This window comes from Tiliqua scincoides, chromosome 4, assembly GCF_035046505.1.
Source record: "Tiliqua scincoides isolate rTilSci1 chromosome 4, rTilSci1.hap2, whole genome shotgun sequence".
In the NCBI taxonomy this organism is placed as follows: Eukaryota; Metazoa; Chordata; class Lepidosauria; order Squamata; family Scincidae; genus Tiliqua; species Tiliqua scincoides.
In genome coordinates this window covers 193,558,322-193,582,034 of record NC_089824.1, presented here as the reverse complement: position 1 = coordinate 193,582,034, position 23,713 = coordinate 193,558,322, and the positions used below count along the sequence as shown (strand labels likewise).

At 42.9% G+C, this 23,713-nt stretch overlaps 1 protein-coding gene across 1 annotated transcript in view; it reads right to left on the bottom strand.

The window, feature by feature from the left end:
• Positions 1-12,281: 12,281 nt before the first annotated feature.
• The window catches only part of MYL9 (myosin light chain 9), a 28,051-nt gene continuing 16,619 nt past the window's right edge, over positions 12,282-23,713 (bottom strand). Inside the window, exons 3-4 of the mRNA XM_066625613.1 lie at positions 18,271-18,432; positions 12,282-15,108 (exon numbers count right to left, since the gene is read on the bottom strand). Of these exons, the coding sequence (XP_066481710.1) occupies positions 14,930-15,108; positions 18,271-18,432 (341 nt within the window). The 3' untranslated portion in view covers positions 12,282-14,929. The remainder of the gene's footprint in view (positions 15,109-18,270; positions 18,433-23,713) is intronic.

The window sequence follows — 23,713 nt, the reverse complement described above, 5'->3', positions numbered from 1 at the left end:
AACCAAAATAGCCTCTGTTGGACTAGATCTCAAGCAAACTGACTGTAATAGGTGATAACATGCATTTAAGGCTTGGAACTCTAAACTGTTGGAAAGTTATCTGCCCTGCCAACAAGGACCTGACTATATATATTTGCCATGCAACTGAAAACAGCCTTCATGTGGTTTGTGATCCACAACAGAGTCATAGTAAGCTTTGTCAGTCATGATGATTTTGGAGGAGCCTTCTAAATATAACTGACCCAACCACTGCCCACCTTTAAATGAGTTAGGAAGACAGTTTTGTTTCAAACAGCTTTTCCAGAGGAATATGTATAATTTCCATATGGATCATTCAAACAGAGACTAGATAGACATGTTGGGAATGCTGTAAGGTTGCAATCCTATACACACTTACCTAGGATTCAGTTCCATTAAATACAATGAAACTTCAGAGTAAACACACAAGGCTTGCACTGTATAGCTGGAATTCCTGCATCAAGCAGTGAATGGACCTACATGGTCCCCTCCAACTCTTGTCTGTTATTCTAATCCCACTTTAGCTGCCAGTACAGCCATGGACATTTCCAATGTGATGAAGGTGATCTGCAACATAAACAGTATTTTTGGCAGTATTCCTGTGACAAATTTAATAGGTAATCTATAGAGGTGGGTGAAAATGGTGATCAAATGAAATAAAAACACATAACACTGCTTTCTGCACTTCATTTTTGTAAAAAAAACAAACAAACCCAAATCTGCAAAAAAAACAACAACCCCATTTTATTTGCTTTTTATTATTTAATGGGAGTGGCATGGGTAATGACTATGGTGTCTTCAGTTGATAATATACTACCTACCTAGTATACTTTTAGCCCATTTTTGCCTGGCCCACAGGTGTACACATTTTGTCCATGTTGCATATATGCAACATATTGGGCACCAAAAAAAGTTTTCATCTACCTCTAATCATCCAATTAAGATAAAAATAGGAATGCTTTGAACAGCTTTGCAGCAAAGGTAAAATTGCATTTTAAAATGGGAATAAGTTTGAGATGCCTGTCACACTGAGGTGTACTGTAGATATAAAGTATCTACAGTACAAATTGATCTCACAGATAAGTTGAGGGCAGGTTTTAAGCCAAAAATAATGGAATATTCTATAAGTCAGGGTCTGAACTTAGGGAGGTGTCTGACTATAATTTTGCCTATGATTTTACCTGACTATAATTTTACCCGAGGCCAGAGCCTGAAAGATAACCTACCAGTAATTGTCACCTAAGAACTGTATAGTCTCTATTAAAAATATAGTATAAGATACATTTTTATTCATTCACTTTTAAAATTCTGGTCTTCACAACCTTTTTGTAAACACTATCAGAGTAAGTGCACTGTAAACAACATACTAGTAGAACCATTAATCAAATCCTTCTTTAAGGTGCCTGGTGTGCTAAGCCAGAGGCTCAACATATAACATACAATTTATAACACATAACTGGAAGTGTACAATTCAATTCATAGCAGAGGGACAAGCAACAAGAACTGAGCTTGAGCAAGCACAGCTACACATGGTTGTAATCTGATCTGCACAGAAGTAGACCCATTGCTTTTCATGGGTGTTAAGTAATGGTACACTGAACTGTAGCCTTGGACTTTGTTTCAGATGGAAATGAGGATTACATCCTGGTGTTCTAAAAAGCAGAGGAGGGTGCAGAGGGGTCTGGTGTGATCCTGCCAAAGAGAATGAGGCTTGCTTGTTTTAAATGGGTGTGTTGAGCCCTTGCTTACTTTTTTCTTAGGAGGAGTGGTTAATTTTGGCTGCAATTTGCAGCCTTCTTGCCCTGGAGACAAATAGCCTGTAATTATCTCTGCATTGTCCTGAACAGCCCTGACCCCTGAATGACCCACAGATAAGGCAAGTAGATGACTTACACTTGATTTTTTGACAGAAATTTCTTGCCTTATAGTTGAGTAATGGTACTTGATGGAAAATAAGGGAGCTAGTTGCAGGAATGGCTTGGACAGTATAACTCAACCAGTTAAAGAGCCCCACACCATAGCATCTCACAATATTTCCTGTAACCTTTTGAGTGTGTTGACATCAAGGCACTCTCAAAACACTGAGGGCAATAGGGAAGCTGTCATTCATAAGGTTTTCATTATTCATCAAACACCCCAAATCAGTTAAAATTTCCCTTTTATAGAAGTTTTCCTGTGAATATCAAAGCAACATTTAAAATTTCAGAAATTTGAAAAAATGCATTTCTTATTATGGCTTGTATTGACCTTGAGGACCTTCTTGTGATGTCTGATTTAGGAGGCATCAGAAAAACTGTGAGGTGAAAGCCCCAAGGAAAATGATACAGGAAAGGTGTGCCATTGCATTGTCACAGTACTTGAGGATGGCAGCTCACTTTGAAAGGGAATTAGACTAAGAGCACAATCTGAACTCTGCACTCTACCAGCACAAGTCCCTTGCACTGGCCTAGGAGTGTCACAAATGTGCCATATGTTCACAACTACTCCAGAGTCATTGAGGCTGGTACAAGGAGGCCTCCTCATGTCTGCTCCAGGCCACAGGCCAATACGTTTGCACTGGCCAAGGACAACTGGTGTGGGAAGTTGGAGAGGGTGGCAAGAGGGCAGAATGAAGGCTCCCCTATTCTGAATGGAGGAGGCTGGACAAGTGGGTGGACCAGATTTTGGGGGGGAGGCGGGATCGGCCTCTTGACACTTAGGCTGTATCCTAGCACACCTCCTGGCCAGTCCAACACCAGGGTACTCAAATCAGTGGCATAGATCCATGTAGCCCCATAGGGCAGTAGTTCCCAAACTTTTTAGTGCCAGGACCCACTTTTAAAACAACACTCTATTGGGACCCACCAAGAGACTTTTAAAAAGATCTGGAAAGAAATATTTTTTATTTATAAACCAGAAAAAGACCCTTACATTTTATCTCTCTATTTATACATGCATTGAAACTGCAGGAGCTCAGCTCCTTGTAGGGCAGTTAGCAGCTATCTTGCAAACTGCAGGAGCTGAGCTTTTTGCAGAGTAATTAGCAACTAGAGTATCTGATTTTTCAATAACCTCAGGGCTTGAGGCAATTAGTTACTTGATTTTTCCATCAACCTTTGGCAACCCACCAAAAATTAGGTCACAACCCACAATTCCCAACCCACTGCCATAGGGGTCGCTGCTTTGCAACAAGTGATAAGGGGAAATATATCCCTTTGTTCTTGAGCTGTATGGCTGCCATCACCTAACCTGTGCTGGATAAGGTGCAGACCAGTTGGCCGGCCTATTTCAGCGTAGGTTAGAATTGGGCTGCCCTTCATGCAGGAGAGCATCTATAAGACCAAAATAAGACCTAGTGTGTTTTTTGAGAATTGCTGAAATATAAGACCTACCCAGAAAATAAGACCTAGTTGTGATCAGGGCCAGAACAGGGGGGGGGCGGAAGGGGTCCTCGGGCGGGAGCAGGTGGACAACTTGACCGGAACGCTGCACTCCTGTGCACGCCACCTAGAAAGCACCTGCTGTGCTGCCTTGGAGGAGCTGAGGTGGGAAGCAGCAAGGGAGGCAACGCTGCCTACCCAACTCTGAGGCTCTCTACATTTTCCAGGGAGTAAGTCCCATTAACTATAAAGGGACTGACTTCTGAGTAGGCAGGCAGGCAGGAATCCTCCTGGGCGCTGAGGGGATATTTTTGTATGGTATATTTTTGTACATGAATAAATGTAGACTGTTGTACATGAATGACTGTGGACTGTTATACATTAAAAAAAAATGAGACCTACCCCGAAAATAAGACCTAGTGTGTTTTTTTGAGCCAAAAAAAATATATAAGTGTTTTATTTTTGGGGAAACATAAATAGCTAATGGTATACACTGGACTACAACCTGAAAACTGAAGGTTAAAACAATGCTAATTTAATCAAAGCATTTGAAACCTTTAATGATTTACAGCAGGGGTGTCCGAAGTTTTTGGCAGGAGGGCCACATCATCTCTCTGACTGTGTCTGGGGCCAGGGAAAAAAAGAATTTACATTTAAAATTTGAATAAATTTACATAAGTTTACATAAATCAATATACTAGAGGTGGAATTTGTATGAATGAATGAAGGTCCTGTAGTAGTTCAAGGCCTACAAAAGGCCTTGCACAAAGCAAGGCTGGCCTTTTCTTTGCTGCCATTACTGCATCACAGACGTGAAACAGCAAGCAGTGGAGGGAGCCCTCATCCCATAGCTAATGCAAGAGGTCAAACAGTTGCTCTCACTCTGAACGCAGTTGCGTCAGGCCAGTGCAGGCTCCAGTAAGTTTCCAGAGGGCCAGAGCCTCATTGGATACTGGGGTCTCCCTGAGGGCCGCATTGGGAGTCATCAGGGCTGCAACGGGGCACCCCTGGTTTACAGCATTCTGGTTTCTCCTCTTGGCTGAAAACTAAATGAAATCATAAAGTATCATTTCTTCCAAATGTAACAGAAATACCTGTCTTGGTGCAACTCTGCATTACTGTAGCCAGATGCCTGCAAACAGTTTAGAGCAGGGGTGCCCAAAACCCGGCCCGGGGGCCACTTGTGGCCCTCAGGGAGCCCCCAATCTCCAATGAGCCTCTGGCCCTCTGGAGACTTGCTGGAGCCCACACTGGCCCGATGCAACTGCTCTCAGGGTGAGGACAACTGTTCAACCTCTCGCCTAAGCTGTGGGATGAGGGCTCACATCTGTGAGGCAGATGTGCAGTGGCTGTGAAGGAAAGGCTAGTCTTGCTTTGTGCAAGGCCTTTTGTGGGCCATGAGCTACTGCAAGACCTTCATTGATTCATATAAGTTCCATCTCTAATGCATCCCCTCCCTATGTTAGCTTATCTCTCCTTATGCCAGCACAAAAGTGCTTAATGGCACTTTTGAGATGTTTGGGCTGTGGATTGTGCCCTGAGACACTATATGAAGACCCACTACCATAGTCAATCAAGAGCAATCTTATGTCATTATTATTTCTATGTTGCACCTTTTAACATAGAAGGTATTTTACAGTTTGAATCTCTTTTTTCCTTACAACAACCTTGTGCGGTAGATTAAGCTAAGAGATAATGGCTCAGCTAATGACTGAATATGAAATGGAACTTCCCAGAGCTGCATCCAGGCAACAGAAATTCATATTCCTGCAAACCTGGAGAGATCAACAGGTTTTTCAAATCAATTTAAAAACTCTCTGAGAAGCAGCTGCCTGTGGTGTCAACAATCAAACTTTTGCCTCCCTAAATGACTTCTGTGTTTGAAAAGAAACTTCTGTGATCAGAGGGGACAGTGGGACAAAACTTGTGTAGGTACATCATGGAAAGGGAAGCATTCTTAAAAACTATCTCTGGCCCATGTTAAATCTAGTAGTGCTGCAATTATGAGCACATTTACTAGGGAGTAAGCCCCCTTGAATACAATAGGTCTTACTTCTGAGTAAGAAAGTATTAGATTAGGCTGTAAATTATTCAAGAATATATGTAGGGATTCCAGCCATGCAAAACCATCCTGAAACCAGGATAAAAGAAATCTAATTAGTGAGTGTTTGTTGTAGCCATGTTGAGCCATTTTTGCTCTATCAGTTTAAATACAGTACAGGTTGAGACTAATTACTCGAATGGGTTCCCTTCCAAGCACTCACCTGGAAGGCAGAAAATGGACTATAGCAAATCAATTTAAAACACAAAGTTTCTTAGCTCTAGTGATTTAAAAACAGCCTTGCTGTCCTTTGTGATGTAAGATAAGAGTCATTAAGAAGGCAATCATCAATCAGTCCTCCTCCAAGCTTAGAAAGGAGCATCACTCAGCCCCTCCCTTCACCAATCCAAAGCATCACCTTTCTTTCATGTGCTCAGGGGGAAGGGAGGGGTTGCCTGGAGAGAGAAGGATTGTTGGATTGTCAGCCAGCTGCCTGCCCCCTCCCTCTCTCATATTAATGAGGCTATTAAAGGACTGTTCAGTTCTTTGATTTTAAAGGTGTGCAGAGAGGTAGGTGGTGGCCTGGATGGAGGTGGCATTCCAGGCATGCAGGGGGGAGCAGAGTGGGACCAGTGGAGTTTCCTTCCACTGGATCCAGAGCTTCCATATTGGGCAGTTCTTCATTCTACACTGACCTTCCTGTCCTAGTAGTAGAATCGGGTAGTCCCATTGCGGGGATACTCCATTTACCCCAGGGAAGAAGACTTTCTACCCTTCTCCTGAGGAGGAGGTGGCAGCTGCCTGGAGTGCGCTGGATGCAGCGGCAGCCATTTTCAGCACCGCTAAAGCCCCACGTACCAGGCAGCTAAGGATTGGGCTGCCCATCTTATGCAAGAGGTAGCCTTTTGGAATATGGCAGCATTTCAGAACTAGAGTTTCTGGAATAGAATTGGAATAAAAGTTTCAAATAGATTTTGTTATAAAATAAAGTCCTCTAACACTCACACATAGACCCCCCCTCCCCGCTGATTTGTGAACTTGCCAAATTCAATATTTTCACACCTTCTCTTGTAAGTAAGCAATCATAATCAGGAGTGTTGAAGAGATAAAGTCACATTTGAAAAATATACTAAAATGTTTGCATGCAAATACTTTTGCTTGAAATTGTAGCCCATCCAGTTTAGCTCTAATACTAATCCTCAAAATAAGTAAATGCCTTGATTCTGAACAGCAGTAGATCTTTCATCATTCAAAAGAGGAAAAATAGAGTTTCCCCTGTTGTCACTTACCATGGCTGGAGGTTCTTTTAATGTTCCCCCTTTATGTGTCATTCAAAATGTTAATTAATACTGAAGAGCCTGTATGAGTATAAATCCCTGCTGGAAATAAATCCCTGTAAACCTGGAATATCTGAGCACACTTTAGTCTCCTATAATGGTGGCATTGCAACATTTCAATTGCAGCAGAGCTTCATGATGTTGGTGAGATTTGGGGATTCTTGGGTCTTAAGAAGCTCTAGAACAGTAGTTTCCAAATGTTTTAGCACTGGGGCCCACTTTTCAAAATGACACTCTATCAGGACCCACCTAGGTTTAAAAAACTAGAAAGAAATAAAATTTTTACTTATTAACACATAACAATAATCAGAAAAAGATGTTCCACCATTTATCTCCCTATATATTCACATGCTTGCAATCTGCAGGAGCTCTTTGCAGGGCAATTCCGATTTTTGAAAAGCCTCAGGGTTTGAGGCAATTATCTGATCTTTCCATCACCTGTGTTTTTATTGGAGGCTTTGCTCAGCTCCTTGGGGACCCACCCAAAATCAGTCCCAACCCACAGTTTGGGAACCACTGCTCTAGAAAAACACATCCTGAGCATGGACTGCTTAATAGTTTTTTTATTAGTATCAATTAAAAATTAGTATCAATAGTAAAATTAAAAAGATAGAAAATTTTTTCTAGCAAGACTTTGGGTTTATAAACAACTCAAGGTGTAGTAGTGCAGACTCCAGCATCACAGTAACACAGCTGAATTCAGGGCGGGGGGGGGGGGAGAGACAACAATAACTACAAAGTACAAAACCGCTATCTTCTACTACTGAACTTTATATTTCCTAAAAATAGGACAATATGGTATTTCTTCAGCTTCAGAAGCCCAAAGTTCATTGTCTATCAGCTGGGTGAGGATTATCAACATGTCTGCATTACTCCATGATAAGACTCTTACAAATGGAGGGGGTGCTTTAATACCATACCCCCCTTGCCCTCTTTTTCCTTAGTTTAACATCCAGGCTGATGAAGGGTTCTTGAGTGCACAAAAGCTGGTTGAGTAGGATTTGTTGGTCCTAATAAAGATATTACCAGAAGTAGGCTTTTGCATAGGGATAAAAAAAAACGACCTTTTAAAAAAATATGATACTTGTAGTATAGTTTTTTTAAAGGCTTCACATGTATTGTCTTGCAGTTTGCAAGCAGCCCTGTTGAGATAAGTGTAATAAATTTGCAAGTTGTTTTCAGCTAGTTTCACTTTCCATTCTGCATATAGCTGTGCCCAGGCAGGGTCTGGAAACTTTATCATAATCACAGCAAAGTCTCTCTTGGATTCTGCCTGGACAAAGCTATATGTAGTATATGCAGAATGGAAAGTGAAACTATCTTAAAACAACTACAATACTGTACTTGAGCCCTGAAGAGCCATGTCAAAATAACTCTAAATTTCAGTAAGGGAACATCACTGGTAAATTTACAATTTCCCACCATAGCTATTTCCCACTATATTATAATGATAAGTCACTATTATCCCCAGTTTGCAGTTTGGGTATTGAGAGTAGTGGTCTTTGTAGGACTACACAGTTGATTAATGGCAGAGATGAAGACCTCACCAGGGACTTCCCGGTTTGTAGCTCAGTTTGCTTTGTATGCTCACATGGAGTAAACACCATTTACTCCACCATGGGATTCACCTGAGTAAACATGCATATCAGTGCACCCACCCTCAGTTTCTTATCCAACACACTACACCAGCCCTTCAAAACCTATTGTACTTAACTGAGCAGTGTGCTGGATTAAAGCATTTACTAGAAACTATAAAATAATTCAACTAATATAAGCCTTGGTTTCATAGAAGCACAATTACTATACTAGTTAAAACCTTTTCTTCAGACATAAGACTCTGCTTTCTCCACATCCCTCCACCCACACTATGTCCAAAGAAGATTGCAGTTCAGGGTAGACCCACTAATCTAGTAATCTAATACTGTCAGATAGAGATTTTGGGTCTTTTGCCACTGCCTGTAGGATGACCAGCTCTGACCAAAATAATTCTTGGAGAGGTCTTTTTTCCCCCCAACATGATGTAATGGGCACCTGAGGGGAGATGTGATTGAGAGGTACAAAATTATACAGGGGATGGATAGAGAGATTTTTTTTTTCCTTCTCACATACCAGAACCAGGGAACATCCACTAAATGTTGTGTGTTGGGAGAGTCAGAACAGACAAAATAAAATATTTCTTCACTCAGCATGTAATTAGTCTGTGGAACTCCTTGCCATAAGATGTGGTGATGGCATCTGGCCTAGATGTTTTTAATAGGGAATTGGACAGATTTCTAGAAGAAAAGTCCATGACGGGTTACAAGCCATGATGTGTATGTGCATAGAAATAGGCCACCTCAGAATGCCAGGTGGAAATGAGGTACCAGGATGCAGGTCTCCTGTGTCTTACCTGCTCCCTGAGGCATCTGGTGGGCTGTGAGATACAGGAAGCTGGATTAGATGGGCCTTTGGCCTGATCCATTAGGCAGCCTTAGATCATTACATGACAATGAAAGAAATTCCCCAGAAGCTTGGAGAGGGATGTGAATGTGGTTTCTGGAAAGGTTTTGAAGCAGGTCTGTTCAAACTGTTATCAATTGATGTGCTCTGATATGCCAGGAAGTGGCAAAGAGATGAGACTGAGCACACTAGAGAAACAGAAATGTGCTGTGAGCAACAGCTTTTTATCTGGCCCTCAGGCTCTCAGCTGCTGAGCACTGCTGAGGTGTTACTGCTGAAAGGGCAGCCCACAGGAAAATTGGGCTCTCCCAAATATGATCAAATTTGCATATTTTCTGTTCTGTCATTTGCAGCTAATGAGTTCCTAAGTGAGAAAAAGTGCTTATTTTTGGTCATGACCTGTTTAATGACATCACTTCCTGCTTAATGACATCACTACTGGTCCTCAGCAGGCATGATGAATGTTATTCGACCCTCTGTATGAAACAAGTTTGACACCCCTGCGCTATACAGTAGAGCCAGAATGTCTCTTATGGGGGGTGTTATCTGCTAATCTGTTTTTGGATTGCCATCCTGCTGTTGAGGAGCTCTATTACTTATGCAGCCTGCAGAAGCATCTAATACAATTCTGGCAGTGTATAAATGCTAAATGATTACCATAGTTGGCTTCTAACTGGTACAGGCAGGAGATGTTATTAAGTTTGCATGGGCTTTGTTTCTTCTTCTTGATCAGTTGAAGATGCCCTTGTAGAAAGCAGTGGATGTGCTCTGGCAATTGCCTGCCATGTCTTATGTTAACTATCCCCGAGACTTCAACTATCAGAAAGCATCTTAGCAGGAAGGCTTGGTTTGTAGTCTAAACACAGCCTCCTAGAAAGAGTCATTCCATCTCTTTCAGAGTATGCCTCTATATCTTGTAAGAATGCTAAGATTATAAGTGTGCTTTGTTCATGGTATTATACAGTATATTGAAATACTCTGGGTGAAAGCCAAGAGCAATCTTTTTACTTGAGGGTATGTGTTTGCACTGTCACTTTGCACTGATCTTGAAACTACTGCTGGGAATGTCACTGTATGGCTCACATTTGCCCAGAAGTAGTTACATGTTAAATTACTCCTGGAAGATTAGATTGTATGTTTGCAGGAGATTTGGCTAATTCTGTCCTCTGGGGCAAAAATAAATAGGTAGGTAGATAGCCCTTTTCCATCTTCCTTTTATATAGCACAAGAGAATATGTGATAAGCCACTAGTTTTTGTCATGATCCTAGGAAACTTTACTGAGAAGTAAATCCCACTGGGCCCAGTGGATCTTACTTCCAAGTAGGCATGCTTAGGATTGCAGCCAAAGAGAAATGGAAGTTGCTTAAGTGGCAGTGTGAATGCCTCAGAAACACTTCATTGCTCAACTCAATGTGTGAATAAACTGCTGCTGTTTGGTAAGGTTTGTGCAACTAGTCCTGATATTCTCCCTTCAGATATTATGGTCTCTGGTTTTTCCAGAATTTTCTGTTTCCAAGTAATGTTGCCAGTCAGTGTACATAATGCAGAGCAACATGGACCAGTGGTCTGATTCAGCATGGTAGCATCCTATGTCATCAGTCTAAACAGGTTAGTCTCCTTATTCCGAGGGTTCTGTTCCCAGAACTCATGTGGATGGCAAAAAACGCACTAAAGCAAATCCATCTAAAAAACAAAGGCGCAGTTCTAACCCCTTATGTCAGTGCTTTCCAGCACTGACATAAGGACAGTGCAGCTCTGAGGTAAGGGAACAAACATTCCCTTATGTTGAGGAGGCCTTCGTGAGTGACACCCACCTGCAGGATTCAGCACACCTCCCATTGGGACCACTATGCCAGTGCTGGAAAGCACTGAGATAAGGCGTTAGGATTGCGCCCAAAGTCTCTTTGCTCTGGTGATTTAAAAACAACCTTGCTGACCTTTTGAAATGCACACAGAGGCAATCAGTCTCTCTCCAGGCACTTAGGCTTCACTAGGAGGCAGCAATCCCTCCCTTCACCAGGAGCTCCAGCCAGGGGAAAGAATGAAGAAGGTGATAATCGCTGCCATTTAGCCTTCCTTCAGGTGCTCAGGGGGGAGGGAGGGGTTTGCCTTGTGCTTGGAGAGAGAATGATTAATGGATTGTCAGCAGGCTGCCGTCTCTCGCATTAATGAGGCTATTGTTAAAGGACTGTTTTCCATTAATTTAAATTCTACCTCTCATCATGTTAGAGATAGAAAAATCTGTGGATTATTAGGTTATACCTGTAATCACTTGCATGACTGTCTCTCTACAACAGTAAAAAGCAGTTTTTAAAACTGTGAATTTAAAGGGGTGCACTTTTCCCCTTCTTCAGGGAGCAGCACATTCCTTCTCACTTGCAGGGGCCATTTGTGTTCAGTCAAGTCTGTGTATAAAAAATCCGTGTATAACAATGTTTCACCTTTATTTTTTGTTATAATTTTCATTTAGTCCTTAAAGGGCCCAATCTTATCCAGCTTTCCAGTGCTGGTACAGCTTCAATGCAACTCCAAAGAAAGGTAACAAACATTCCCTTATCTCATCTGTGCCCAAACCCTGGCCCTGGGGCAACTTGCGGCCCTCAAGGATTCTCAATGCAGCCCTTAGAGAGCCCCCTGGTCTCCAATGAGCCTCTGGCCCTCCAGAAATTTGTTGGAGCCCACACTGGCCCAATGCAATTGCTCTCAGCATGAGGGCGACTGTTTGACCTCTCCTGTGAGCTGTGGGACAAGGGCTCCCTCCACTGCTTGCTGTTTCACGTCTGTGATGCAGTAGTGGCAGCAAAGAAAAGGCCAGCCTTGGTTTGTTCGTGGACTTTTATAGGCCTTGAGCTATTGGAAAACCTTCATTCATTCATATAAGTTCATCTTTAATATATTCATTTGTGTAAACTTATGTAAATTTATTCAAATTTTAAATGTAAATTAATTCTTTTTTTCCCTGGCCCCCAACACAGTGTCGGAAAGATGATGTGGCCCTCCTGCCAAAAACTTTGGACACCCCTGCCTTATCTGGATGTGGCCTCTGTGACTGCCCCCCACACCACAGGATTCAGTGCACGCCCCAGTGGCATGGCATATTTTATTTTAATATTATTATTATTATTATTATTAACAGTATTTATATACCGCTTTTCAACTAAAAGTTCACAAAGCAGTTTATGGAGAAAAATCAAACAACTAATGGCTCCCTGTCCCAAAAGGGCTCACAATCTAAAAAGATGCAAAAGAACACCAGCAGACAGCCACTAGAAAAGACACTGCTGGGGTTAGTTAGACCTGATATGTTAGACTTGATGCTACCATGGTATGTGATTGCATCTGGATAAATGTTACAGCTCTGTACTTTTAACAGGCTACTATATATATGCTTTTAACAATGATAGTCAATGGGACTTCTGGGTAAGTGTGGGTAGGATTGCAGGCTAGGATTGTTAAAAATTTTCCTGCTTAATGATGTCATGATATCACTTCCAGCGGGTCCTGCCATATTCACATTCTAAAAAGTGGGTCCCCGTGCTAAAAGTTTGCGAACCACTGCTAAACATACTTGCTTGGGATTTTTTGCCCACTAAAATCACCAGAGCTTCAGTAGACAAGCACAGGATTGCATTCTAAGACACATATGCCTCTGTTGATACTTGCATAGGGGAGTGTGGTGTGAAGGGCCTTTTGCTGTATCCCAGCTACAATGAAAAGGAGTCAGTAGGCAGAATCAGTAAGCCAGCAATACCTTACAGTACTTAGTATAAAATATGGCACTTTTTCAAAATTACTTGCAGACCAGAGGGTGTAGAATGTTTGGGCCACAGTAAAGAAAAAGCTGGGGTTGCCACAATGTTGGATTAAGTGTTATTTAAGCGCTTGACACTTCATTAAAGCCCTGTTTCAGCAAGACTTGGATGTGTCTGACTTTCTTTGGATTAGATGGCCATGCATAATGGATGCCCCATTGTACACAGCTCCCAAATGTCTTTGGTTTTTAGCTTTGGGGCACAAAGCACTCACTTCAGCCAGGTAAAGCCAGAACAAGGTGAAGAGGAGGCTTGATGTCCTTCTAGAGGGAACACTTTTCTCGTATTAATATTGGCATCCTTCAGTCTTGGAAGACTATCTACATTTTTAAAAAAGGCTATATATATATATATATATATATATATATATATATATATATATATATATATATTCTTTATATCTGAAATTGCAGTTTTGTTTCCTAAAGTCACAACATCTTTGGTTTGATTGCCAATAAACAACTGTACAGGCTACACCCTAATTTTAATGACTTCCTAGCAGGTTTGGGCTGTAGAATATCTTTTATACTCTTCTGGGGTTATACTTAGGCACCTCCCTCAGTCAGCCTCATGGATGGGCTGGACCTGTTAAAGAGGAGGGAATAATCAAGCAAATACAATTTTTTTTCTGCCAGGGTAGATGAAGAAAGGAGAAGCAAGTTGTTGGGGGTGTGTGTGCATGGGCTCCTCTTGCTCAATCTTTTTCAAAACTCAGCAAGAAATTAGTCCTCTTCAGACATTACAGGAATTGTATAGGGAAACGTATGGTGAAACCAGCCCAGTGCACTCTACCTCAATGCACTCTTAGTGCTCCACTGCTGTCAACCACAAGCCTACACTGCACCTGAGGAAAGAGCTACTCCCTGTGAGAACCTGAGCATGGAGGCAGGAGATGGGCCCATGGAGGACAATTTGCTGAGGTTGCAATCCTGTACACACTTTCCTGGGAGTAAGTCACACTGAACACAATGAGACTTAATTCTTAGTAGACATGCATAGGATTGTGCTCTCAGGCCATGGAACCTGGAACCACCCCTGCAGGAGTGGATATGCATAAGAAGGTCAAATGTTCCCTACCCATCTTTGGATGCAAAGGTACACAAACTGTCACACTGGCAGGCCTATCAGGAAGGACAGATAACCCCAAGGCTGGAATGATCCCAGTAAGCTTTTAGTGGGCTCAGTATAATTCAGAGGAAGAAGCAGTAGGGGTGAAGCCAAGTGTGATCCAGCATATAAAGAATCAGATTTAGATTCTGGAAGACCAGGGTTCAAGTCCCATCTCTGTGACACTATCATGTGGCTGTGGACGAACATTTGCCTCAACTTCCCATCTATAAAATGGGAATAACAGAGTTTAATGTCAGAGGGTTGTGGTGGGAATGAAAAATAAAATTCTAAGTTGCTTTGTAAGTTTTAAAGTGCAGTGTAAGTGATAAATAGTGGTAATAACAGGGGCAGTTGCCTAGGTAAAGACAAGTGGCTATCTTAGCAGTTCTGTCTGTCTGTCGTCATCCCTCCCCTGGTATTATATTAAATATAATGCTGGGTGATTGTATGCAATACATGTAGAATGTCAGGTGTAACTGACTGGTCTACAGTGTCCTCTCTATCTCCCTCTGCAAATCATCCAATGGTTTGCCATTAGACATTTTGGAGATGGGAGGTCACAAAGTACCTCACTCCATAGGACCTACAGAATTAAGGAGCTGCTTAACAAAGGCTCAGTGCGTCATCCACGTGTGTCTGTGAACATGCAACAAGTAGTTTCTTCATTTAGCTCAGGGTTAGCTCTGCTGAAATATTTCAAAGCATTTCCCTTTCAGCTTAGCCCGTTCTGACACTGGGCCTTGGCAGTGGGGATCTCCAGGGCAGAGAAAGGGGCTGGGATGGAAACAGGGGCATCTGGGAATTGGAATCCCTTAGTTCTCATCATCTTTGTCTTTGGCTCCATGTTTCAGGATGCGGGTGAACTCCACATAGTTGAAGTTGCCCTTCTTGTCAATGGGGGCTTCTCGGTACATCTCATCGACTTCCTCATCTGTGAACCTGTCACCCATAGTGGTGAGCAGCTCACGCAAATGGTCTTCGTGAATGAAACCTGTCGTGGAAATAAGTGGAAGGGAAAAGAAAAAGAGACTGGGTTAATGCAGAAGCACATGGAAGACAGCCATACCATAAGGTATGTTAAGTCCAAGGATAACATCCAAAGGACACCAGTTTGGTATCTCCTGAAGCTTCCTTGAGTGATGAGACCTCGAGAAGTGACTGATGAGCTGAGCTATTCCAGCTGCTTTTTGGTAAGAGAGAAGCCGTCTCTGCTGCTCTTTGGTGAGAGAGAAGTAGCTGTTTTTCAATCAGCATAGGAGGCCATCATGGCCAGAACTGATACCAGACTGTGAAAGATCCATCTGGAACATTGTTTGTTCTTGAAAGATTAGAACGTATTTGTTATTGTAAAAACACCCTCAGGGGTTTAGAGAAAGCCTGTCTATGCGAACCGCCTAGTCAGAGGATTAATCCAGTGACCAAGAAAGGCACTATACAAATATTGGCTGCTGCTGTTGTTATTAATCCACCGTGGACCACAGCTATGGTACCCTCAAACCAATGGCTTTCAACTCATCAACAGCAGAGGCTCACTTTAAACCCCAACCTGCAACATGGAACCCATCTTCAAGAGCCCAGCTTGGAAGAGCCATAGGTAAATGAGCAGCTGTGGTTCCTCTACTTTTTCTGCCTGGTAATAGCCAAGCAGCATGTGCTGCTACTATATTGTTCTGTATCTTCTTTTCTTACAAACCAACTGGAAGCAGAGGAGTGACATGGCAACAGCTTGCATTCAATTCTGAAAGACTGAGGGCAAGGTTGGCTTAAAGGGCAAGCCTAGTGAGGCATCAGCTGGCCCAGAACCCCCTAGAGGGCCCTTGCTGACCTGCCCCATCATTGGGTGCTATGGAATTCATGATAGGCTCGAAGTTCACTTCAGAAAAGCTAGAGTCATTGCAGTGTTCTAGATTTTCTGATGTGAATATCAAATTCTACAGCATTCTAATAGGATTCTCGCAGAGCTGTTTTGGGCCCCTGGGAGCATCCCATTTGGCCCCTGGAAAGGGGAAGGAAGAGAACTTGCCCACTAGTCAGTGCCTGGTAAGTGTGTGTGTGTGTGTGTGTGTGTGTGTGTGTGTGAAGATAAGCCCAGAGACTGGGGCACTTGGGCAGGGGAACAAGCTGAGATAGGGAGATGAATCAGGGGAAGGGCATCCTGAAAATTGCATATAATCAAATTTGCAATTTCCTGCCCCTTTCTTCTTCTGAAAGCCCTCTCCAGAGGGCTTTCTGACACCTACAGAGGTTGTGTGCATCTGCCCACTGCCTATGCAGGCTTCAGAATGGCCCAGAGAGGCAAAAAAATGCAAATATATGACTGCCATATAAGCAAGGCAATCTGAGGCCTGGGGAAGCCTTCCAGACATGCACTGCCTCCGTTCGCTTCAGAAAGCCTTCAGAGGGCTCAGGTGGAGCAGAGCCTGGCTCAATGCAGGTCCGGGGAACCTGTGTTGAGCCAGATCTACGGATGAAAAATCCACACATAAACAGGCTCCACCTATAGTTCTGTTTTAAATGTGCTCCTGAAAGATCCAGGAACTGGCTGAAACAGAGCACTCTTCTGAAAAGGTACAGTCCTCAGAGCAAGGAACTGTGCTGGCACAAGGAAATGTGGAGGAGAGGACATGAGTGGACTACTAGAGTGTTTGCTCCCTCTTCTGCTCAGTCTCCCTCTTCCTTTTCCAATCCAGGGAATGCAAAGAGAAAGAGAAGTAATGAAAATGAGTGGGTGGGCTGGCACTCCCTGACAAGCTCTGGTGCCTGAGGTGACCACCTCAGTTAGTTTCATGGGTGGGCCGGCCCTTGTGAGGAACTGTGGAACAGCCATGGATTTTCTCTTCAACACTGAGGAAAAGTAAGAGTAACACTTCACCAAGCCAGCCGTGAAAGCAGTTCAGAAATAAAGGTTATTGGCAAAGTTAATGTGTGAGTGAACCCTGCTGTTGGGAAAAGGAGACAGCACTGCACCCTCAGGGTTAGCATGAGAATGCATTCCTATACTTCTTTGTCCAATAGCTACTGGCAATCACATCCTTCTTGAAGAGTTCTTTTACTCCACATAAGCCATCCAGCAACTTCAAACCCTGCAGTAAAAATGATTGCTGATGCATGGAAGCCCATAAGGAGCACTGAGAGCACAGCAGGGACTTCAGAAGATAATTTAACCTGTAGAAAGCTCCTCCAAAACACAGGTTATAATGATATAATGTGTTGCACTCTCGATTATGTTTGCCTGGCATTGGAATCCTCCAAAATGCTACTGTCCACTTCCATCTTAAGGTATTCCAGTCATAGGGCACAATCGTAACCAGGTCTACTCAGAAGTAAGTCATATTGTGTTCAGTGGGACTTACTCCCAGGAAAGTGAGGTTAGGATTGCAGCCTTAGGCTTTCATTTGCTCTCCCAGACCTAGGTAAATTAACCCACTGCCAGTATGACCTGCACTGTCTTTATCATTCCAGGATGGTTAATATATTTGCTTCCTAGTACCTATTTCTTTTATTATTTGGTCTGCTTCCAAGCACACCTAAATCAGGAAGCTTCTGTCTCATAATATTCTTTTTCTTTCTCCAGAAGCCAGGACTCTCCAACTATAAATTAATGCATTATTATCATTCTTTTATTTACATAATGCCAACAATATGCGTGGCACATAAGAGAGTAGCATAAGGCAAAGGGCTAGGTCTCTGCCCTGAGGAGGTTACAATTGAAATGTTGACAGTAAAGGAGATAAAGAGTTAGTAGGGAAGGAAAGCAGTCATCATAATATTTGGCAAGTATGTAATGCTTCTGAGTGCCACATGGGTACCATCTTGTTATGATCCTTATAACAACCCTGTAAAGTATTGTTCTTTCCATATTGAGTGGGAAATTGAGTGGAGTGCACTTGCCTTACTCATAGCTCAGGGTCAATCCTATCCAACTTCCCAGAGCCAATGCAGCTGCAATTCAGCCTTGAGGCAAGGGAGCAAACATTCCCTTAGTGTGGCTGCATCAGCGCTGGAAAGCTGGATGGGATTGGACCCTGAATCTCTTAACCACTGTGCTACACCAGCTCTTGAACTCTCACTGGTGTGCTTTGCTTGCCTTATACACTTTCACAGCTTAATTCAGCTTCTCCTGTTGCAGCAGATTGATTTGCAGAGACTGTACCTGTGGCCTCTTCATCAAAGCAGGCAAAAGCATTGCGGATGACATCTTCTGGATCTGTGCCATTCAGCTTTTCCCCAAACATGGTGAGGAACATGGTGAAGTTGATGGGTCCAGGTGCTTCACTCATCATGCCCTCCAAATACTCATCAGTAGGATTTTTCCCTGAAAGATGAATTAAAAGTTCATTGCTGAAGCATCATGACAACATGTGACCAATTATTTTCTGTGACCAGAGAAAGCAAAGGTTGAGAAATTGGAATTTTTGTCACCAAATCAAGACAACAGCAAAGCTGAAAATCTGTGTGCGCGCGTGCATTTAAAATTGCAATGTAAAAGCAGCAATTTGTTTTGTAAGATGCCTGGGGGGGGGGCAATATTTTTCCCTCCAAGCAGTTTTTCTGCTGAAAGTCACCATAGCTTCCATTCCCTTGTGGGGGGGAAAAAAAAGATATGGGCTCTTGAACCTTTTTTTCATATGATGGGGCAGATAGATGGATGGAGGATTAATGAAAGAAGAACCACATTTTGACTGTGGTTTCCTCCTCCATACTGCCCAGGAAGCTACGTGCTTGCCAGGGTAGGGCCAAAGCAGTCCTTGCTCCTTCAGTGGCTTTCCCCTTTAAAATCCTGGGTACCCCACCCTTAACACATCATTTCGACTAAGGCATCTTGAAGGTTAAAATGGAGCCCCCTGAAGGAGGAAGTGCTACTGCAGCTCCTGCCTCCCCCTCCTCCATTGCTTGGTAAGCTATGGAAACTTGCTGGGTGACAGGAGGGAGGAAAGCAGCAAACAACACTGACCCCAGCAGTCACACAGAGGGGAAGAAGAGTTCTTCTCATGGTGGGGGTTTCAGGAATCAGATAAGTGAGCTGTCAGGTAGGCCTGTCCAACAGCTGATGCAGTCCCACCAGTCAAACATCCCCACCAATAGCACTTCTGCAGATAAACAACAGGTTCTGACTTCCAGTTGCTTAAAAAAAAAGTGCCAGCTAAAAAAATAAGGTCTCTGCCAGTTGCTTTTGTGCCAATTACCAAACTTGCACTCTTAACCTGTAAAATATGAACATTAATTTGTTCCCTGTGATTAGGTCTTTGTTCAGCTCTACTGGTTAGTGCTGGAGCTTTCTGTCTGAATCCATGATCTATCTGAGTAATGTACAGCCTAATACTAGCCATTTCCTCACCACAGGATGCAGTTGCATCAAAATAGGCTGCACTGCATGCTATGGGGGGAGGGGGATTAGGAGGCTTGGGAGAGGTAAGGGAAAATATAATCCCTTACATCCTTAACCCTTCTAATTATCTATGGGTCTCCTCTGCCAGCCCTTTGGCTGGCACAAGGTTGAGGAGAGGAAGGGGGTGTGTAATGAGAGAAGGAAGGGAATAGCATTCCAGCACAGGTCACATGCACCAGGACGCTCCCCCTCCTGACTCCTACATGCCCATTCTGCCCACCTGACACATTTCAGATGGCAGAACTGAAATGGCGGCTGGTGGCCCACTCCTTGTGATGTTGGAGGGTGTTTGCTATGTCTTGTTACAATGTTGCAACCAGCTCTGTAGGATTGGACTGTTAGATGCAGATCTGCCTATGCAGGCGTCATGCCCTTGTATGGTTCATGGGGTACTCCTCCCTTCCCCAGCCACCATTTTTCCTGTGGCTCCACCCAACCTTTATGTTTTTACAGGATCCAGTTGGTGAGCCTCTGGGTTCCAGTAAAAAACAAAGGTGATAACACAAGCCCAAAGTCTGCCCATCCCTCTCAATATCTTGGCTTACTCAGTATTTTGATTTAGGGTTTGTTTCCAAGTTCTGTTCATTAATAACTTGGGCGACAAAATTCCCTAGAAATAAATCTGAAAGATGGGAAGTGACCTCAAGTGTTTACAGTATGTTCCGTTCAGGTCAGCTGGTTTGACTATCTCCTACCAGTGTGAAGTGCACTTCTTCCTACAACGGAATTTGCAATAGAAACCTGAATATAAACATCACATTGTAGCTCAGCTAAGCCAGTGCAATAAAATGCCCCTGTGACCTTATCCCTGCAAACAAAGCTGAATGGGCTTTTTGCTCATGTAAGGGGGCAGCTTCCTAGGAGCTTTCCCATAAAAATCAAGTTGTAAGCCAGAAGCCCTTCCTGATTAGACAGAATGCAAGGTAGCAGATCAAGAATGACTCACAACAGATTCTGATATCCAGGGAAAAAATACTGTCAAGTTAGTAGGTTTCAATAACAAATGGACAAAGAAATCTCAGTACAGGTTGAGCCTCATTATTCTCATGGGTTCCCTTCTCAGAACTCACATGGATGGCAAAAAAGCACTATAGCAAATCAATTTAAAAAACAAAGTTTCTTTGCTCTGGTGATTGAAAAACAGCCTTGTTGACCTTTGTGATGTAAGATAGGAGTCATCCTCCAAGCGCTTACAAAGGCACTTCATCCCTTCCTTCACCAATGCAAAGTGATCACCTTTCTTTGCTAAGGGGGAAGGGAGGGGTTGCCTGGAGAGAGAAGGATTGATAGATTGTCAGCCAGCTGCTCTCTCTCTCTCTCTCTCTCTCATTAATGAGGCTATTGTTAAACGACTGTTCAGTTTTTTAAACTGATTTTAAAGGGATGCATTTTCCACTTCTGCAGGGATCAGCACATCCCTTCTCATTTGCAGTGGCCATTCGTGTTGAGTCAAATCCGTGTATAAAAAATCTGTGTATAACAAAGCTGGACCTGTATATGCAAGGTTGCCGTGGGCATGTCCCCATGCCCACCAGACAGCAGCAGCCCTTCCTAATATCTGAGACAGCACATTAAATGCTGCTTTACCCTTTACCAAGTGATGCGCTCCTTCTGCTCTCTGTTTGGGGAAAAAGAAGAGGGAATTAAATGAAAGAGGAAGTGTGAAGGAGAGGAGAGGGATGAGCTAGAGTGCCTGGGCCCGCTACTCTCTTCCACACTTCCTCTTCTACTCTGTCCTCCTTTTTCATTTACAATCCAGGGAGTGGGAGGAACAGTGTAGATGAATGGGTGTCTAGAGATGGGCACTCCTGCCTATCTGCTGCCTGCTCAGTTGGTCTCATGGGTAGGCCAGACCTGCCACAGGATCCCTGTTTGCAGGATATGCTACTTCTGAATTGCTCATTTGCCTGTACCATTAACTCACTAAACAGAATTCATACTTTTGCCTACTCTACACAACTGTATAACTGAGTGTCCTCTAGTGGTTGTATATACAAACGCACCTCTTTACCAACACCATGTAAAAAAAAAAAAACCTGAAATGTATTATCCTGTCATCTTCCCAGTTCCTCCCCAGGTTTTCAAATATTTCACGCAATCATTTTTCCCCCCATCTTTTATTCTCTATAGCCCCTCTTGATCTTTTTCAGTCAAATTGGACTGAGTTTTTATGCCTTGAAATGGTTTTGGGGATTCAACAAATACCCTGAGTGCAGGTCAACATAATCTGGATATTCACATGAAGCGCTTTCAGCTCATTAATGTCACAGTTTTTCAGTCTGGACTGTCTCTCTTTGCCACAAGCTGAGCCTGCTGTTACAGTTCATTCTTGCATCATTATAGCCACAGTTAAGGAAGATGGGTTCTTCAGCACGTATAATGCATTAACAGAACTTTAGAGTCTGTACACCTCAAAGCACTCAAAGCAAGGACAAACAGGAATGGCCTTGCTCATGAGCTTCTAGAGACATATGGCTACCTATTTCTAGAAACAAAATGCTGAACTAAATGAACCTTGAGTTTGCCTTGACCCAGGAAGGCAAATCTTGTTCTTATATTGTGTTACAGTAGATTCCCTGTACTGCACTAGGAGGATGTCTGTGTGGTTAATATGTAGACTTGCTAAGGACGTTATAAAAGGGTAAAAAAGACTTCAATTTCTTTTGCCAGAATCCATGTTCCTTTTCGCTCTCCTCATTTGGGCAAGGCTTCCACTTCCTGAAGGAAGATTTATTTGCCTTTTATATCATCAACTTTTTATAGTTGAGAGTAAGGGATGTCTTTAAAAAAGGATCTGAGGATAGGACTAAAAATATCAACGCAAAACAATAAAATAAATACATCAGAAGCAGGAAACCTGCCAGGGAGGCAGTTGGATTGTTAGATAACAAGGGAATGAGAGAGATGCATAAAAAGGATTTGGAGACTATAAGGAAGCCAAATGAATTATCTGTATCTGTCTTTAGTACAGAATAAATAAGACATACACTGGGGCCTGAACAGGCCTCTTCAAGAATAGAGCCTGAAGGAGTGAATCAAATGCAGGTGACAAGAGATGATGTTCTAAGGCCTGACACACTGAAAATGTAACAAGTCAATGGGTTCAGACAGCATCCACTTAGGCATTCTAGAGAGGTTTTAGAGCATTATCAGACATATGGATAGAGGCAATCTGGGTAACATGGACTTGCACCACGCTTTTGATACAGTCCCTCTCTAACACTCTTGAGTAAGCTTAATAGTCATGAAACAAGAGGACAGGTCCCTTTATGGACTGGTAACTGGTTAAAGAAGAGGAAAAAGAGAGAAGGAATACAGTGACAGTTTTCACAATGGAGAGTAGAAAGAAATGGGGTCCCCCAAGGATTTGTCTTGGGACTGTTGCTTTTTAACTTGTTCATTAGTGATCTTGGAGACAGGAATCAGCAGTAAGGAGGCCAAGTTTGCAGAAGATACCAAACTATTCAGGGTTCTGGAAACCAGAACAGACTGAGGGCCAAATCCTATCCAGTTTTCCAGAGCTGGTGCAGCTGTGCCAACAGGGCATGTGCTGCATCCTGCGGTGAGGGGGGCAGTCATGGAGACCTCCTCCAGGTAAGGGAATGTTTGTTCCCTTGCCTCGGAGTTGCATTGCGGCTGCACCGGTACTAGAAAGTTGGATATGACTGGGCCCTGAAAGAACTCCTGAACTCTCCAAACCAGGTGAATGTGGGTAACAACATTACAAAGTTCACTAAGTGCCAAGTGTTGGTCACTGGAATGAAAAGAAAAACATTGTATTTTAAGTCCCAACTTCACATATATACTAAGAGAAAAGAGAGTTGCTCAGATCCTAACTAGGAAAGAGATTTTGGGATCACAGAAGAAATCAACCCAGGGTGTGGCAGCTGTGTAAAAGGCAAAGTCCAGGCTAAGAAATAAAACTAAATATAGTATTAGCAGTAAATAAATAATAATGCTAATACTATAATTCCTGTATACATATCTATGGCGCACCCACATCTGGAATAATGTGTACAGTTATGGTCACCACATCTCAAAAAGATGGAAAGGGTGCAAGAGAGGGCAAAGGCACAAGACAGGAAAAGGTGCAAGAGAAGGCAACCAAAATGATCACGGGGCTGGAACACCTTCAAGAGGAAAGGCTATAAAGCTTTTTTAGTTTAGAAAAAAATGGTGATTAAGGGGTGAGGACATGACTGAGGTT